The sequence below is a fragment of the Staurois parvus genome, unplaced genomic scaffold (genome assembly GCF_062004578.1).
Source record: "Staurois parvus isolate SC_StPar_1 unplaced genomic scaffold, SC_StPar_1.0 ptg000604l, whole genome shotgun sequence".
NCBI classification, from domain to species: domain Eukaryota; kingdom Metazoa; phylum Chordata; class Amphibia; order Anura; family Ranidae; genus Staurois; species Staurois parvus.
The window spans coordinates 2,192,883-2,212,648 of NW_028318400.1; the positions used below are offsets into that span (position 1 = coordinate 2,192,883).

At 43.8% G+C, this 19,766-nt stretch overlaps 1 protein-coding gene across 1 annotated transcript; it reads left to right on the plus strand.

Annotated features, from left to right (window-relative positions):
• Positions 1 to 509: 509 nt before the first annotated feature.
• LOC149449779 (intelectin-1-like) lies at positions 510 to 17,070 on the plus strand. The gene is made up of 7 exons (XM_089692798.1): positions 510 to 705; positions 9,129 to 9,293; positions 10,565 to 10,812; positions 11,180 to 11,338; positions 14,100 to 14,220; positions 14,322 to 14,425; positions 16,840 to 17,070. The coding sequence occupies exons 1-7, from the start codon at positions 510 to 512 to the stop codon at positions 16,990 to 16,992; spliced, it is 1,146 nt and encodes a 381-aa protein (XP_089548924.1). The 3' UTR covers positions 16,993 to 17,070.
• Positions 17,071 to 19,766: the final 2,696 nt, after the last annotated feature.

Sequence of the window (19,766 nt, forward strand, 5' to 3'; positions counted from 1 at the left end):
TTTCATATATAAGCTCACGGTTTCATTTAAATAAATTAGAGAGAAGTTTTCACAGACCAAACGTGTCAGTGTGAGTTTCTTTATGTGCGCACATTCCAAAAGCTGGCCAGCGTCATAAATTTTGGACAGGAACAGATAAGCACTGGATGATTAAGTCCATGACTAAAACAGTATAAGAAAAATTAGAGGCCCTAGAGAGACCTATTACCCTGGAGGAAATCACCGTGGCTCTAAAAAATATGGCTAAAGGAAAGAGCCCTGGTCCGGACAGATATACTGTGGGTTATTATAAAAAATTTAGAGATCTCCTAGTCCCTAAAATGTGTGGTTATATGAATGCAATAGGGGAGGGGCTGGAAATGTGGGAGGGGTCATTGCAGGCACATATAATGATTATACTTAAAGAAGGGAATGATAGCACACAGTGTGCCAGTTACAGGCCCATATCCTTACTAAACATTGACACCAAATTGTACGCTAAGGTGTTGGCAACCAGACTGAAGGAGTTGATGCCGGAGTGGATACACCTGGATCAAGTAGGATTTATTCCGGGAAGAGAAAGTAGGGACATTAGTCTGAGATCATTGCTCCTCCTACAAAGGGTAAAAAGAGAGAAACTGCCGACATTATTCCTGTCAATTGATGCCGAAAAGGCTTTTGACAGGGTTAACCTGGGTTTCATGATTGATATGCTAGAGGTCTTAGGTATAGGGCCTAAAATGTCTTTCTCTCTCTGTCTTTCTCTCCCTCTTTATCTCTCTTTATATTTCTCTCCCTCTATCTTTCTCTCTTGATCTCTCTTTCTCTCCCTCTCCCTCTATCTTTCTCTCTTGATCTCTCTTTCTCTCCCTCCCTCTCTCTTTATCACTTGCTCTTTATCTCTCTCTTTATCTTTCTCTGTCTTTCTCTCCCTCTTTATCTTTCTTTCTCTCCCCTCTCTTTTTATATCTCTCTTTTTCTCCCTCCCTTTTTCTCTTTCTCTCTCTATCTCTCTCCCTCTTTATCTCTCTCTCTCTCTTTATATTTATCTCCCTCTTTATCTATATTTCACTCTCTCCCCTCCAATTTTAGATGGTGGGTGGCAGATATTAGTGTTGCCTAGGGCAGCACAAAACCAAAATACACCACTGAGTTCAGTGGCCTTTTACATCAGTGTTACAATAAAGTGGTTGAAAATACAGCTATCTGTTTGACGCTTGCTATGTTCTTTTAGGTCCCATCTCACTCATGCGTCCTGGGCAGCTGCATCTTCCACCACCCCATTCTATGTTTGTTCTAGAGAAGACATATGAAGTCCTAGGAACTTGTTTACTTAGTTCAGTGCTATTTAAATTATAATTTTTATGGATACAATTTCCTTGTTTGCATTATTTTATTATTACATCCTGTTCCCTTATTTCTTTATGTACAAAAGTATCATTAATACATTTATTAGTTCCTGAATTGATATACTTATTAAAGCAGTATTAAACTCCCCCCCCCCCAATTTTATATATTGCAGTTTACCAAATCTTATTGCTGCAGCTACATTAGTTTTCTTTTTTAGGCTTTTTTTATTTTCACCTGGAGCTCCTGCCAATAACACACTTTCTGTCTTAAGGTGTCTCTGCTCTTGATGGAGGAGCAGCGGAGAACACTGTTGGGGTCATCTCCTAACCCTCTCTCTCTCTTTCTCTAGATTGGGGCTTGGCAACCCATCAATTGCAGACTAATGGTGGGTAGATTGTGTCAATAAGAAAAATCAGAACCTCCTGTGCATGAGTGTGGTGGACTAGTACTTCTAAGAATTTGTGTAAATATACCACCAGGGGATATGTCAGGCCTTGCTGCCATCAAACAGCTGGGGTTGTTCAAATAGCAACTGCAAAGAAACAAACAGAAAATGCACCAGCCTAGTGCACTATCCCAAGGATAGTTTAATAAAAAATTAATAAAAAAATACAATGTATATAAACAGCACATAACGTCACTGCCTCATGGTACAGTGTAAATCAGATCCAGAGAGATCAAACCCCAGAGGGATGCAGTCCAGGATCCAAAAAGTATCTTACGCGTTTCAATGGTAAATGCTCTTCTTCAGAGCTAACCCAGACTGGTGGTGGATAGATTGTGTCCCTGCTTAGCCAACCCTCCATCTGAATTTCTCCTTCTGCATATGCAGAGCAGAACAGGGAAGTAACATACTAAAGTGTCCTGTTCCGTACCTTGCCTGCCCTCCACTCCCTTCATCTCGGGCACTTCTATGTGACATCACATGAGATGGATAGGAGAGGAGGGCCAAGAGAGATCACCATACCAGAACAAATAGCAGTATGTCACCACTGCTTCCACACTGCAGACTACTGACCCCTGTACTGTGCCCTGCTGAACCATTGTACTCAGCCAAGCTGACCCCTAGTACTTTGCCCAGATGATCTCTGTATTCTTCCCTGCAGTCCCTGCTTACCCCTATACTCTGCCCTACAAACTACTGATCTCTGTATTCTACCCCTTATAAAATACTGACCCCTGTCTGCTGCCCTATAAACTACGGGCCCTTGTATGCTGCCCTATAAACTACGGGCCCTTGTACACTGCCCTACAACTACTGATCTCTGTACACTGCCTTGCATATTACTGACCCCTGTACTCTGCTGTACATACCACTTACAGTGGTCACAATTCAGCCCAGTCAGTCAAGCCAGAGCTGTTTGTTAATGAAAAACTGACCGGTATAGTCACTGATACCTGCAAAAACATTCTCAAAGTCTGGAACCTATTGATCAAATATGCCTAACTAATCTATTAAACACCCTAATTTAGACAGGAATAACAAGATGCAAACAAAGCCTAAATATGTCAAATGAATTGTGTTAGAAAATGTATCACAATCAATCAATCAACACAACTCCAGCAGGTTTTTTCAGTGTGTGGAAGAATGCTGTGGAGTGGGTTATTAAGGGAAAAAAAGCTATAAAAGGTGACACCAAACTGAACGAATCAGAGGTCCCCAGTCCCATATTGGAAGAGACTCCTCCGGTAAGGAGTTTAGGTCTGTCCTTTACTCTTTTTCAGCAGGAACCCAGGGCTTTGGTGTTTTTAATGCTTACTAATGACATATTACCATCTGTAGCATTCCTTTTTCATGGTTTTATTTCTCTATGTTATATATGACCATGTTAGTACACTGCAATAGCATACATTTATAAAAAAATTGTCTATTTTGCTCAGGTGAAGATGTTGGTGCACGGTCTTCTAGTCCTCTCCTTGGCACTTGCTACAGCTTTTGCTAACAAGTGTTTTGAGTATATTTCTTGTGTAGAATAAGCTATGATCTATAAGAGGTGCTCAGATATTTTTATTCTGGCATCTAAACGTCGGTCTGTTATTGTGCTGGAAGCATTGCTGTTGGCAAGGTCTACAACTCTCAGGCTCCATGCACACTAGCATTTTTTTCTGCTCCTAGAACAGCGGTTCTCAACCTGGGGGTCGCGACCCCTTTGGGGGTCGAACGACCATTTCCCAGGGGTCGCCTAAGACCATCGGAAAACACATATTTCCGATGGTCTTAGGAACCGAGACACCGCTGCTCTGTCTCGCGATCTGTGGGCGGGATGATATGCTGCCCCTGTAACCTGGCCACACCTTCGGGATCACTCAACAGCTCCGCCTCCTCGCTGCTGATTGGCCACCGGAACTGTAGCTCAGGAGAGGCACACAGGCGGCCAATCACCGGCGAGGAGGTGGAGCTTGGAGAGGAGGAGCCGAGCGGCAGAGCGCGCAGATCGAAGAAGATCGAGGGAGCTGCAGGACCGAGTGAAGAGGAGAGAGGCCAGAGAAGGAAGACAGCTGACAGGTAAGTGCAAATTTTGCTTCTGCAGGCTGTAGATGGGAGAGGGAGAGAGCGAGCCGAGGCTGGAGCAGGGGTCAGCAAGGTAAGTATCATTGGTGTCAGTGGGAGGAATAGTGCCCCATCATTTGTGTCACTAATACCAACGATGGGGCACTATTCCTCCCCCCCACTGACACCAACGATGGGGCACTATTCCTCCCCCCACTGACACCAACGATGGGGCACTATTCCTCCCCCCACTGACACCAACGATGGGGCACTATTCCTCCCACTGACACCAACGATGGGGCACTATTCCTCCCCCCACTGACACCAACGATGGGGCACTATTCCTCCCACTGACACCAACGATGGGGCACTATTCCTCCCACTGACACCAACGATGGGGCACTATTCCTCCCCCCACTGACACCAACGATGGGGCACTATTCATCCCCCCACTGACACCAACGATGGGGCACTATTCCTCCCCCCACTGACACCAACGATGGGGCACTATTCCTCCCCCCACTGACACCAACGATGGGGCACTATTCCTCCCCCCACTGACACCAACGATGGGGCACTATTCCTCCCCCCACTGACACCAACGATGGGGCACTATTCCTCCCCCCACTGACACCAACGATGGGGCACTATTCCTCCCCCCACTGACACCAACGATGGGGCACTATTCCTCCCCCCACTGACACCAACGATGGGGCACTATTCCTCCCCCCACTGACACCAACGATGGGGCACTATTCCTCCCCCCACTGACACCAACGATGGGGCACTATTCCTCCCCCCACTGACACCAACGATGGGGCACTATTCCTCCCCCCACTGACACCAACGATGGGGCACTATTCCTCCCCCCACTGACACCAACGATGGGGCACTATTCCTCCCCCCACTGACACCAACGATGGGGAACTATTCCTCCCCCCACTGACACCAACGATGGGGCACTATTCCTCCCCCCACTGACACCAATGATAGGCACTATTCCTCCCCCCACTGACACCAACGATGGGGCACTATTCCTCCCACTGGCACCAATGATAGGCACTATTCCTCCCCCCAATGACACCAACGATGGGGCACTATTCCTCCCCCCACTGACACCAACGATGGGGCACTATTCCTCCCCCCACTGACACCAACGATGGGGCACTATTCCTCCCCCCACTGACACCAACGATGGGGCACTTCTCCTCCCCCCACTGACACCAACGATGGGGCACTATTCCTTCCCCCACTGACACCAACGATGGGGCACTATTCCTCCCTCCACTGACACCAATGATAGGCACTATTCCTCCCCCCACTGACACCAATGATAGGCACTATTCCTCTCCCCACTGACACCAACGATGGGGCACTATTCCTCCCCCCACTGACACCAATGATGGGGCACTATTCCTCCCCCCACTGACACCAACGATGGGGCACTATTCCTCCCCCCACTGACACCAATGATAGGCACTATTCCTCCCCCCACTGACACCAACGATGGGGCACTATTCCTCCCCCCACTGACACCAATGATAGGCACTATTCCTCCCACTGACACCAATGATGGGGCACTATTCCTCCCACTGATACCAATGATGGGGCACTATTCCTCCCACTGATACCAATGATGGGGCACTATTCCTCCCACTGATACCAATGATGGGACACTATTCCTTCCACTGACACCAATGATGGGGCACTATTCCTCCCACTGACACCAATGATGGGGCACTATTCCTCCCACTGATACCAATGATGGGACACTATTCCTTCCACTGACACCAATGATGGGGCACTATTCCTCCCACTGACACCAATGATGGGGCACTATTCCTCCCACTGATACCAATGATGGGACACTATTCCTCCCACTGACACCAATGATGGAGCACTATTCCCCCCACTGACACCAATGATGGGGCACTATTCCTCCCACTGACACCAATGATGGGGCACTATTCCTCCCACTGATACCAATGATGGGGCACTATTCCTCCCACTGATACCGATGATGGAGCACTATTCCTCCCACTGACACCAACGATGGGGCACTATTCCTCCCACTGATACCAACGATGGGACACTATTCCTCCCACTGACATCAGTGATGGGGCGCTAGTCCTCCCACTGATACCAATGATGGGGCACTATTCCTCCCACTGATACCAATGATGGGGCACTATTCCTCCCACTGACACCAATGGCGGGACACTATTCCTCCCACTGATACCAATGATGGGGCACTATTCCTCCCACTGACACCAATGGCGGGACACTATTCCTCCCACTGATACCAACGATGGGACACTATTCCTCCCACTGATACCAATGATGGGGCACTATTCCTCCCACTGACACCAATGGCGGGACACTATTCCTCCCACTGACACCAATGATGGGGCACTATTCCTCCCACTGACATCAGTGATGGGGCACTATTCCTCCCACTGATACCAATGACGGGGCACTATTCCTCCCACTGACACCAATGATGGGGCGCTAGTCCTCCCACTGATACCAATGATGCGGCGCTATTCCTCCCACTGATACCAATGATGGGGCACTATTCCTCCCACTGATACCAATGATGGGGCACTATTCCCCCCACTGATACCAATGATGGGACACTATTCCTCCCACTGATACCAATGATGGGGCGCTATTCCTCCCACTGACACCAATGATGGGGCACTATTCCTCCCACTGATACCAATGATGGGGCACTATTCCTCCCACTGACACCAATGATGGGGCACTATTCCTCCCACTGATACCAATGATGGGGCACTATTCCTCCCACTGATACCAATGATGGAGCACTATTCCTCCCACTGATACCAATGATGGGGCACTATTCCTCCCACTGACACCAATGATGGGGCACTATTCCTCCCACTGATACCAACGATGGGACACTATTCATCCCACTGACATCAGTGATGGGGCGCTAGTCCTCCCACTGCAAAATTACAGTTCTGAAGTAGCAACGAAAATAATTTTATGGTTGGGGGTCACCACAACATGAGGAACTGTATTAAGGGGTCGCGGCGTTAGAAAGGTTGAGAACCACTGTCCTAGAAGCTAATAGTGTTAGTTATGCACACTTGTTTATGCTAGAAGTGTTTTTCAAACGTTCTCATTTAGAAAAAGAAAAAAAACATTTTGTAGAGTTTTTCGGAACGTTTTCACAGCAGAAAAAAAGCTAAAAACTCCTAAACGCTTCAAAATGCTGCTAAAACTCTCCTAACAGATTTTTCCAATGCTGCCAAACGCTTCTAAATGCTACTAAAATGCTACTACAAGCTGACACAAAAATGCTATTATCAGTTTTTTTTCATCCAGCGTTTTTTTTTCCTAGCTTTTTTTAGATTATAAAACACTAGTGTGCATGGAGTCTCAATATATTTTCAACTACAAGGTTTTGTAAATATGGAAATCTAAGAACTCCATCCCATCAGTCTAGTGTGCTTTGCATACTAGCAATGTTTTACACATTGGGGTTGATTTACTGAAACTGGAAAGTGCAAAATCTGGTGCAGCTCTGCATAGAAACCAATCAGCTTCCAGGTTTTATTGTCAACGCTTAAAGGATAAGTTCACCTTTGGGATCATTTTACATGCTCCATCCATTTTTAGAGTGGAACATGTAACATGTTCCCATAGCTACTGCCACAACTGCCACCCCCCCCCCCCCTCTGACAGATAGTACGGGGAGATATTTCTCTTTACTATCTGTCAGATTTGAAAACAGCTCCGCCCACACAGCTCCACCCACACAGCCGCATCACTCATTCACAAACGTCTGTGAATGAGTGCCTACAATTCCCGGCAGCCTTAGCAGCTGTGGGTTTGTAGTTTTCAATGAACTACCAGAGCCCTGTGGAGCACCATAGTAGTTCATTGAAGCTTCCTATCAGAATATCTGCTTGCTCGTACATCCCATATGGTAAGCAGATATTCTGACAGGTCTGCAGGAGACCTGCATGGCATCAGCAATCTACTGATCGCTGATGCAATGCTTTCCAGGCTAATGCAGACAAAAATAATAAATGCACATTTTTTTTTACCTGCAAAAAAATGTGCATTTATTATTTTTGTCTAAAAGGTGAACTTATCCTTTAATTGTACAAGCTGAAGTTAGAAACTGATTGGCTACCATGCGCAGCAGCACCAGATTTTGCACTTTCCGGTTTTAGTAAATCAACCCCATTCACTTTTTTATGCAAAATGGTAAAAACATTTTTCTTGCTAAAACACTGTAATACATGTAAATGTAATTTTTTAGCCAATTTGGCATTTGTTTTTGATCTGGCAAATGATTTACAACATGAGTGAGATCTGGGTGTGAAAGATGACAATGATATGATGCCTTGCTGATTAAAAAAAAAGTCTAAAAATGCCAGACTATACAATGTATATGAATACAAACATACTGTATATCTGCTCAGAAAATAAAAAAAATATCAGAAGGTAATAAGCTATTCCTAATTTTCATTGTACAGTACGTGTTGCTTATTGTATGTACAGTATGGTATTCCTTCTGTACCAAAATTCCATACCTACTGACGGCATTTTGTAAATGGTTTATTGTTTGTATTACATGGAAATAAAAAATAAATAAATAAAAAATATATCTGAAACATATATTCAGATCCTGGAAATTATAACCAAAGGTTTCTATTTTATAATGGTCCTTAATTTTTATGTTCACTGTGATAATTCTTATTACTCTAGCTCAGTGGTTCTCAACTTGTGGGTCGCGACCCCTTTGGGGGTCGAACGACCCTTTCACAGGGGTCCCCTAAGACCATCAGAAAAACACATATTTCCGATGTGTAAAGAGCAGCTACTGTGTAGAAAGCAGCTGCTGTGTTGAAAGCAGCTACTCTGTTAAAAGCAGCTACTGTGTTGAAAGCAGCAGTATTGGAGGTAAAACGACACTCATGAATTATAATTACTGGGTAAATAATTTTATGGTTGGGGGTCACCACAACATGAGGAACTGTATTAAAGGGTCACGGCATTAGGAAGGTTGAGAACCACTGCTCTAGCTGAAGACATTCTGGCAACATAAAACATTTTGAAGGCTTCTATACCTTTGCCTCTCTACAGCACAGCAATGACTATGGTACATGTTAGTATTGAAAGAAAGATACATTTTTAGCCATATGGAATAGAAAGAAATATTATAGATTAGTACATAAATATATGTTGGAATATAATTAAACAACCAAAAATCTAACAGAAAATCAGGAAGGAATATTTCTGTTTCCCTAATTGTCTCTGTGTCTGTTCTTAGAATATGCTTCTATCTCTGAGAAGAAACAGAACATCCTAAACCTGTTGGCATGCTGGGATGATGACTCTGCAAATAGAATCGTACCAGATTCCAGGTTCCCTACTGGAGGTAGTGATGGATACAGAAGCTGTAAGGAAATCAAGAACTCAGACAAATATGCTAAAGGTGAGATACACATTCATATGTCATGGTGCAAATACATATACAGTATGGCAAGCAAAAATATGCTTTCCGACTATATGATCATCACTGATCCAGTAGAGCAAGGGTCATATATTACAATGCATTAAATAATGTACATTTCAAGTTAAATAATTGTCATTCACTTCTAAAGGTGGTAACATGTTTAACAAGTTAGGGGAGAGAATTCCAGAGAGCAAAGAATTGCCAGAGAGAAACAAAAAGGGAGAACGATTGAAAAAAAAAAAAAAAAAAAAATGTAAAGGCAATACCATATATTAAGGTGGAAAACTGCATTGTGAAGTGTTTTAAAAGGCAGAGCATATGCTAACTGGAGTCCCATAGAATCTGGCCCGCCAGGCCATTTCATACAACCATTGCACCTCTCCTGCAGATGCAGCACCCCCCTCATCTCCTCCCTCACCTTGTCTCAGTATTTGGCAGCAGATAGATGAATAGAACTCTTCCGCCAGATCCTGTGCTTCTCTGTGAAGCAACAGAAAGGCTCATTTCTGCCCCCCCCCCATCTCAACAGTTGCCAACAGATAGGAGGAGAGAACTTTGTTTGCAGATCCTGCACCTCTCTGTGCAGCTGCAGCACTCTCTTGTCTCCGTCTTTTCTGGTCTCAGCATTCAGCAGACTCCGGCAACAGACTCCAGCCTTCCTCTGGTCCTCCTCCAGACCCTGCACTTTCTGCTTCCCAGCTCTGCCCCCAGCTTCTTCCTGGTAGCACAAGGTAAGTGGGGCACACTGTAATATAAAGCAGGGCAGGGGACCCTTGATGACGAAGGGGCTCTTGACAACTGTTGTAAGTGGCAGTGGGGTGCAATGGACATCTAATCTTACAGATACAACTGGCCTTTGAGGGCAATTATAATGTTGATGTGGTGCATGATGAAATTGAGCTTGACATCCCTGCCATAGAGGAATTGGTACAAATGGTTGGCAAATGAGTTGTAGTTGAAAACGTAACTGGGAATTATAACTGCATTCACAATAGACTATAGAGGAGGTGACAGTATTGCTATATGAGAACAGTCAGGAGAAGGTTGCATTTGCACACATGTAGAAATGAGTGACTAAGGGCAAAGATAGGGCATACATATGAAAAATGGCTGCTTTTTATTATAATGATAAAAGGTTAAGGCAGCGCATATGTAACTCATCTTCTACAATCATTTTATTTCCTTTTATACTGGGTGTGGATTTCAGTTAAAGTACAAATTCTGAACAGTTTAATATACTGCTATTTCAGATGGAATTTACATGCTTATCTCTAAAGATGGAGTGGTCTACCAGACCTTCTGTGATATGACAACCAATGGTGGAGGTTGGACACTGGTGGCAAGCGTAAACGAAAACAGCATGAGTGGGAAATGCACAACAGGAGACCGCTGGTCCAGCCAGCAGGGAAACAACCCCAGTAATCCAGCAGGAGATGGAAACTGGGAAAATTATGCCACATTTGGGCTACCAGATGGTGCAACCAGTGATGATTACAAGGTATTGCAATTAAAATTATAAAAAAAAACCCATAGAACTATTTTAGTTTAGCTTCCACAATGAGGCAACTGAAAGATATTTTTAGTAAATTCTTACCACTGTGTTGTTGGCAAGGGCCTGTGTACTATACACAGCGGCCTTCCAGAATCATTAACAAAATACACATTCATGTGAAGACTGCCAGTCACAAAATATAAATATAATTACACAATCATCACTTTTCAAGTGGACTTCAGTCTGATTCTTACCCACCAGATAGCTCAGAAAAGTACTTTTAGGTCAACTTCGTAGAGTGCTTCCATTTATTCTGTACTTAATAATGTCTATATATAGAAATTAATCTCTTTTTAAATAATTTGTGCTTTAGAATCCTGGATATTATGATATTACTGCCAAAGACCTGAGTCTGTGGCAAGTTCCCAATAACAAACCCTTGTCTCTGTGGAGGAATTCATCTCTGTTGCGATATCGCACCGACAATGCTTTCTTTAATCAGGAGGGAGGAAACCTCTTCCAGCTTTACAAGGTAAGCATTCTGTGGAAAATAAGAGACATTATCTAGCTGTTAACACAAAGGGTTTTTCTTTGTCAAAGTTGTTTGTAATATATGAACCATACAAGTCCTTATGGAATCAAAATTCAAACCAATGAGTTTATGAAATAAAATAGGGTGGGGAGCAGAGACGGACTGACAACTCATGGGGCCCCCGGGCAATAGGGGATCATGGGGCCTCTGTGTCCTCACCCAGACTCAAAGCACACCCAGAAAAGCCTATGAAAGGTACCATGGGCATCCTATGGGAACCCCTACTGACTCCGGGCCCTCGGGCCTGGTGGGGAGCAAAGCTCCAACCCAGTCCCTACCCATAGCACCAGTCAAAAGCCATTCTTTTGTAATGAACCTGAATTTGGTTACTGAATTTGGTTATTGCGCTTTGCTCGTTAGACCTCGGTGCAAATAGATAGCAGACATTCAGATTACCATCTACAGTAGCCAGATTAGTAAACCATTAATTCTGATTGGTTGCTAAATTAAAACTTGTGCATAGTCATTGCATTTTCTATATAATAAATAAGGCAATTTTTTTTTAAATATATTGTATATGAATGATTAAATACAAATGGATTATTTGCTAATTTTAATATTTGTTTTTATACTATGCTTATTCAGGAAACATAAAATTAGACAAATTTATTGACAGGATATTTTGAACAATGTTTTTCTCAACTGTGTTGTCACTGTGCTTTATGTACCATGGATAACATAGTTCTATTATTTCAAGAGTATTGAGTAGTTTATATAGTTATTACCCAGGGCTTTTTTCAGCAGGAATGCAGGGCAACCCAGCACTGAATGTATGTCATGGCAAGGGGTGTTGGGGGGTGCTGGAGGATCTATTGATACTGGCTGCTGGGGTATCTATTGTAACTGTAGGAGATCTATTTTTGAGTGGGGTCTGTTGTTTCTGGGGGGGGTCTATTGTTGCTGATTGGGAATCTATTTTTGTTGGGAGGGATCTACTGTTGAGAGAGAAATCTATTAATGATGGTTGCTGGGAGATCTTTTGTTGCTGCTGGGGTCTTATGTTGCTGGGGTAGTATGTTGTTGTGGGGTGGTCTATTGTTGTAGATGGGATCTACTGTTACCGGACAGGGGTCCTTTGTTGCTGGCTGAAGAGGATCTATTTTACTACCGTATATACTCGAGTATAAGCCGAGTTTTTCAGCACATTTTTTGTGCTGAGAAACGGCCCCCTCGGCTTATACTCGAGTCAACGTCTGCAGATGGCTCCCCCCCCCCTTCCAACAGAAGGGACACTAAGTACAGGGATGGGCAGGGGGCTGCTGTCTCTTACCTGGCTCCGGTCCCACGACGATCCGGTCCAGGAAGCGAGGCTGCTCCTTCATTCGGTTCGTTCACTGGATGTTCACGCGGCTGCTCGGCTCCGCCTTCTCACCGGTGATTGGCCGCCAGAACTGTAGCTCAGGAAAGGCACACAGGCGGCCAATCACCGGCGAGGAGGCGGAGCTGAGCGGCCCCGCGAAAATCGAGTGAAGGAGATGCAGGTAAGTGTGCCGTGCTTAGGTGCTGCTGCAACCACATATGCTGGCTGCAGCAGCACCGTACTGGAACAGGGGTCAGCAAGTGTCAGTGGGAGGAATAGTGCCCCATCATTGGTGTCACGGATACCAATGATGGGGCATTATTCCTCCCACTGACACCAACGATGGGGCACTTATCCTCCCCCCCACTGACACCAACGATTGGGCACTATTCCTCCCCCCCCCCACTGACACCAATGATGGGGCACTATTCCACCCCCCACTGACACCAATCATGGAGCACTATTCCACCCCCCACTGACACCAATCATGGGATACTATTCCTCCCCCCCACTGACACCAACGATGGGGCACTTTTCCTCCCCCCCACTGACACCAACGATGGGGCACTATTCCTCCACCCCCCCACTGACACCAATGATGGGATACTATTCCTCCCACTGACACCAATGATGGGACACTATTCCTCCCACTGACACCAAAGATGGGGCACTATTCCACTGACACCAATAATGGGATGCTATTCCCCCCACTGATACTAATGATGGGGCACTATTCCTCCCACTGATACCAATGATGGGACACTATTCCTCCCACTGACACCAATGATGGGGCGCTATTCCTCCCACTGACACCAATGATGGGGCACTATTCCTCCCACTGACACCAATAATGGGGCACTATTCCTCCCACTGACACCAATGATGGGGCACTATTCCTCCCACTGATACCAATAATGGAGCACTATTCCTCCCACTGATACCAATGATGGGACACTATTCCTCCCACTGACACCAAAGATGGGGCACTATTCCTCCCACTGACACCAATGATGAGGCACGATTCTTCCCACTGGTGTTCCCACCTTCGGCTTATACTCGAGTCAATAGTTTTTCCCAGTTTTTTGTGGTAAAATTAGGTACCTCAGCTTATATTCGGGTTGGCTTATACTCGAGTATATATGGTACTTTTCTTGTTATCATTAACAAATTCCATACAAATTACTTAGCATCACAAAATGATACTTGGTTTTGTATTCACTAAAAAGGTAAGTACTGGGAGGTGGGTAGGGGGTGGAAATAAGGCACGGTACTCGGAGGTGGGTAAGGGGCAGAGACAAGGGGTGATTCAGAAAGCGGGAGTTCCTTTACCTATTCTCTGAGAAAAAAAGCTCTGTTATTACCTATCAATGATTTCAGTCAATGTTTTTATCTTCTTCACAGAAATACCCTTTGGTGTACAATATTGGAGCCTGTTTGGCACACAATGGACCTGCTGTTCCTGTAGTGTATGATTTTGGAAGTGCTGATAAAACAACAGCTTACTACTCACCAAACGCAGCAAGTAAGATCATGATAAATATCCATTTTTTCATATGTGTTATTCTATATATGAGTTCTGTGACATGATAATCAACACGTTAATACTCCTTTCTTTCGGTACAGGAGAGTTCACTGCTGGCTATGTTCAGTTCCGAGCTATTAACACAGAAAGAGCTCCTCTGGCTTTATGCCCTGGAATGAAAGTGACAGGCTGCAATGTAGAGCATGTAAGTATTAATACTTCATTAGTACTGATACAATGTCTTCCATGGTTACAGTACTTTTATTTACAGGATCATATCCACTTATCCCCGAGTGGACGTCATATGACATCCTGGGAGTGAAGTGATTATACCAGGCTGGTGCCTGATCCTGCCGGCATTATCCAGGCATCAAAACTTATAGCATGCAATGGACTTTTTAGCAAAAGTAATTAAAGTAGCTGAATATCCAGTTGATCACTTCTGCGGGCGGTCCTTCTGTTCGGGGAGTTGGGGACCGCTGCGACGTGCAGCAGCAGTTGCACTACACAGAGAGAGAGGAACTGATGTTGTGACTTTCTCTCTGTGACCCCAGGAACCAGAAGCGATGAGGATTTCTTCATTTCTGGTTCCAGCTCTTAGTTTACCTGGTCGTTAATGACCAGGAAAGCAGTCAATCAGACCAATTTGTGTCTGATCAGCTGCATTGGAGGCCAGAGGAGAGATCTGGGGGTCTAATAGACCCTAGATCTCTCCATAAAGAGCACCTGTCATGGCCCATGCTGTCACAAGGGATATTGTTCATCCCCTGTGACTGCAATAAAGTAAATTTAAATAAAAATAAAGAAACAGTATTAAAAAAGTTTTAAGTAAAACAAATTATACAAATTTATAAAAAGCTAAGAGGCCCTGTCCCCCTGCGCAAGTACGATAAGTAAGTCCCACACGCTTATGTAAACTGTGATCATACCACACTTGTGCGCTATTGTCGAGAATGTCAGAGTGAGAGCAACAATTCTAGCACCAGAGCTCCTGTGTACCTCTAAACTGGTAACCTGTACAGGCGTTTAAAGTGTCGCCTATGGAGATATTTAATTACTGTAGTTTGGTGCTGTTCCACAGATGTACGTAATTTTAAAGCATGACATGTTAGGTATCTATTTACTCGATGTAACATCATCTTTTAGATTTTATAAAAAAATAGGTATTATATTGTGTTTGTGTGCAATAAAATTAATTAAAGTGTTTTTTAAAAAAAACCAAAAACAAATGCATTTGGAAAACTGCTGCGCAAATACTACGTGACATAAAGAATTGCAACACCCATTATTTTATTCTCTAGGGCCTCTGCTAAATATATATAATATTCGGGGGTCCTAAGTAATTTTCTAGCAAAACATTTAGAGTTTCAAATGTATGTGAAAAGTGTAAGGGCTCGTTCACACTTGACTAATTTCTAACGCTTGCCAAATGCCCCTATAGCGTTTGACAGGCGTTTGGGAAGTGTTTTTAACGCTCCCCAAATGCCCTATGAGCATTCTTGAGGCATTTGATAGGCATTTGCCAAGCCTTAAAACCACACCACAAACGCCTACAATGAAGTTTAATGGTATTAACACTCTGCAACCACCTTGCAACCCCGTCGCAAATGCCCCGCAAACGTCTGCGAGGCGTTTGAGGAGTGTCACCATAGACTTGAATGGGAGGCTTCAACTCCTCCTGAGTCGACATGAGGCGTCAATTTTGCTACAATGCAACGCTAAGGCTTCAGTGTGAACAGCACTGTGTGCTGCCATGTAGAATTTTCATAGGCGTTTGAGGGGCATTAAAAACTGTCTAACGCCTGCTAACAAAGCTAGTGTGACCTTAGCCTTAGAATTGGCCCAGTTGGCATGTAGATATTTTTTCAACATAAAGGCATAGAAGCCATTGCTGTACATCATATACTAGTAAGAACCAATAGTTAAAAAAGAGGTTGTATACAAACAGTTTTGGATGCACGGGGGAAGTGGGTGGGAAAAAAGTTAAAAAGAAATTGATAATATTAATATTCATTAATTGAAGAATAATCCCTTTAAGACTTGTATGGCTGCATATCATATACAATATTTAAATATTTTCTGCTAGTTGGAACACATTAGTTTTGGACAACACAATAGAACCACCAATTCTAAAACTTACCCCTAATGGCCTGCAGAAAAAGAGAAGTAAAATAGCATACATGTTGTGAAAAATCCAATACAAGTAAAAACTGTGCATATTCAGTCATTTAATATCTGCATAGGCTTTAATAATGAACAGATCAGTAGCAGGTAATGCCTAATGTTCACAAGTACTGCAAGATCTGTTTATCGTGTACCACATAGGAGGACTCTGGCCTTGTAGCTGAAGGATAGGATGCAGCCATCAGCCCTTCTCCTGTTTTGTAGTTTTATGAAAATTCCATTTCTGATCTATTTTAAAATAGGAACAACTATAACTTATTTGCAACAAAAAGCCTTTTGATTAAGATAGCAGATGACAACCATTCCCTGAATTTAGCCAGCATAAACCCTTCTACTAGCTCCAAGTTCACAGGACTTTTTCTTTTGATGCTTGTTCTACGTTGTACAAGATACCTCTAATTCCTAATGTTTCATACTTCTTTTACTCTTTCTTAGCACTGCATTGGAGGAGGGGGATACATCCCAGAGGGATCACCTCGTCAGTGTGGGGACTTTGCAGCCTTGGACTGGGATGGCTATGGAACACGCAGTGGATGGAGTTCCAGCAAGGAAATTACTGAGGCAGCTGTCCTACTGTTCTATCGTTAATCTGAAAACAGTTGTCCGTGTTGTTCCTTTAACAATTTTTGTTTACTTCAATAAAGTAAATACCATTTTTGTGGCAAACCTGTTTTACTCCTTGTCTATACATACACCAATGGCTTTTTTTGAGCTGCTAGGTTTAATAAAAGCATATGTATTAAAAAATTTCAATTTAAGAAAAAAAAAAAATCAACATAAACGAATCATTTAATTTTAAAAGGAATAAGAGGAAGCAGTGTGTGTAAAGCTATGCTTATAGTCAGGCCGGAGTTAAAGTGGAACTTTAGTCAGAAAATTAAGTCTTGCTAGATCACTTCATTCTGGCCATTTTTGCAGGTATAGCTATGTAAAACATTCAAAATAAGTGCCTATACTGTTTAACCACTTGCCTACTGGGCACAAGAGGGGATAGCCTGTGATGAGGTAGGCCAATCAAGGGAGGGAGTTACAATAGTCAAGGCGAGAGATAACAAGGGAGTGAAGAAGTTGCTTAGTGGTCTCAGAGGTTAAAAACGGGTGTATCTTGGAGATGTTGCAGAGGTGAAGTCTACAAGATTTGGACAGCGATTGGATTTGGGGCTGAAAAGACAGATGGGAGTCTAGGCTTACACCTAGTACCCTGGCATGAGGGGAGGGACTGATGGTTGTATTATTGATCTTGATAGAGAAGTCAGGGGAGGGGGAATAGTATGAGCTCCGTTCTGGTGCCCTGATGATCAGTGCCAATCTGTTTGCTGACAATTGCCGGTTCTCTGTAGTACTATCTTCACGCTGTGACAGTGTGAGGAAAGTGCAGCCAATAACCGGCAACTGTATTTACCTGGTGATCTGCTGTGTCATTGGACACAGCTGATCACGTGGTAAAAGGCTGCTGTGATGGGCCTTTTACCACATCACGTAATCATCTGTGTCCTACAGACACATTGATCACAGTGATCACAGGGTGCGTGCCCCTGGGGGCGCGCAGGATGGCGCGAACTGGGAGGACGTCATATGACGCCCTCCCAGAAATAGACAACCACTCTGTAGCCATCATTCGGCTATAGTGCGGTTGGCAAGTGGTTAAAATCCAGTAATACACTGTCTCATCCTGCTCTACACATGCTCAGTTGCTCTCCATTTTTAGGCATTTTTAGGCACTGTCCTGAATTTGTAGAGGCTGACAATCCAAAGATTAAAACAGAACTAAACCTATCGATTTAACAATTTCAAAACAGTTATATTCCCGGAATGCCAGGAAAGGAAGGCCCGGAGTAAGAAGAAAGAAGACCTGAACGAAGGCCAGCATGACACGGGTTAAAGGGGTTTGGGAGAGGAGAGTTCCATTTGCATAAGGGGGAGTCTAAATGGTTTTAAGGAAGGAGTGGGGGGAGCTACAAGGGGTGGCCTAACAGGATGTGGCAGGGGGTCTTCAGTCTGAAGAGAGTTTTCACAAGGCAAACTTCCCTCCCGCCCGCCTGTTGTTTTATGGTTTGTCTTGGTGGTGGTTGTGCCATGTTGGTGCTGGGGATCGTCTGGCGGGGTGCAAGGTCCTCATTGGTTAATGTGGGCAAAAGAAAAGACACTTTGTAGGAACCCGTCTGAGGTATGGCTTCCAGTTGTTCTGGTGGGGGTATCTGCGGTGGTGTCTCCGAGTCAATGCTGTTGCGGCTGGAGGCCTAGTTAAGCAGGACGCAAGTATTCGTCTTCTTGATGCCTATTGGGACCTTGAAAAATTTATGTTTATACCGTGTTTCTGTTATTTAAATGTTATTTATTGATGGTTGTAATAAAAAGCCATTTGTGGGCCATTAACTCCATTTTGTTGCCAGTGTGGTTACTAAGGTTAAGGATGGGGGGTAGGTATTGGTTTAATGGGACTGGATCAAGCCATCTTTAGTCCCCTGGTCATGTTAACTGCCACATTTGCTTGTGTTCTAAACCAAACTGTCAAACCATCGAATGACTGGTGTTACATCTGATCATACAGTATGTACAGCACCATGGCAGTTGCATATCAAACAGATGGCAGCTATCTTGGGTGAAATGGATTTGAGGGTTTAGTCCTGTTTTAACTGCTGCTCAGGGGCTCTGGGCTTCAACAAAGTGGCAACCTCCAGCAAGATGAAATAGGAACAATGCTGGAGGCAATTTACAGCACACACTAATTTTGGAAGCATAATCATTAATGTGAAATGTATGTTCCTTGCTAAAGAACATTATTTTTTATCAATTGTTATGAGTAAAATTTCACTTTAAATCCCCTGCCTCTGTAGCCCAACTGTCTTATACCACTTTTCTTTACCTAGTTGACTAGCTAGCATTAGTATCACAATTACAAGACCAAACAACATAATTACATAGGGTAAGTCAAAGTTATGGAATAGAAAGGCTGAAAGAAACATATTCTGAATCTGTATATCTGGAACTGACAACTAGGAGATATTTAAGACCAACCAATTTATTGTCAGCTGCTTCTGGCATGGAACCTATCTCCATGTCATCTTCAAAGTACTTATCTGAATATTTATTGCTACTCTAGAACTGCACCCTAAAGCTATCATCCTTTTCTAGGTAAACTTATCCAGTACACAATACAGTATAATGTAACAGCTGTGCAGGCAGGGTGGCAGTCTGTAACTGTTTATTAAGCACAGTAATGTGCCACATGTTGTGTGGGTCAATGTGTGCAGCCCTTGGCATTCTTGCAGAAAAGACCATTGACTGAAAACATGTCACTATTGAAATTTAAGTATAGGTATGCTAAGCTCTCGGGAATCAAGAATTGTTGGGTTTGCAGT

Excerpts from the sequence above, each read along its gene's own strand:
- LOC149449779 (XM_089692798.1), top strand. The coding sequence starts at position 510 with ATGCCGGAGTGGATACACCTGGATCAAGTAGGATTTATTCCGGGAAGA. Across the intron at positions 10,813-11,179 it reads CAACCAGTGATGATTACAAG|AATCCTGGATATTATGATAT; the intron begins GTATTGCAATTA and ends TTTGTGCTTTAG. Across the intron at positions 14,426-16,839 it reads CAGGCTGCAATGTAGAGCAT|CACTGCATTGGAGGAGGGGG; the intron begins GTAAGTATTAAT and ends ACTCTTTCTTAG.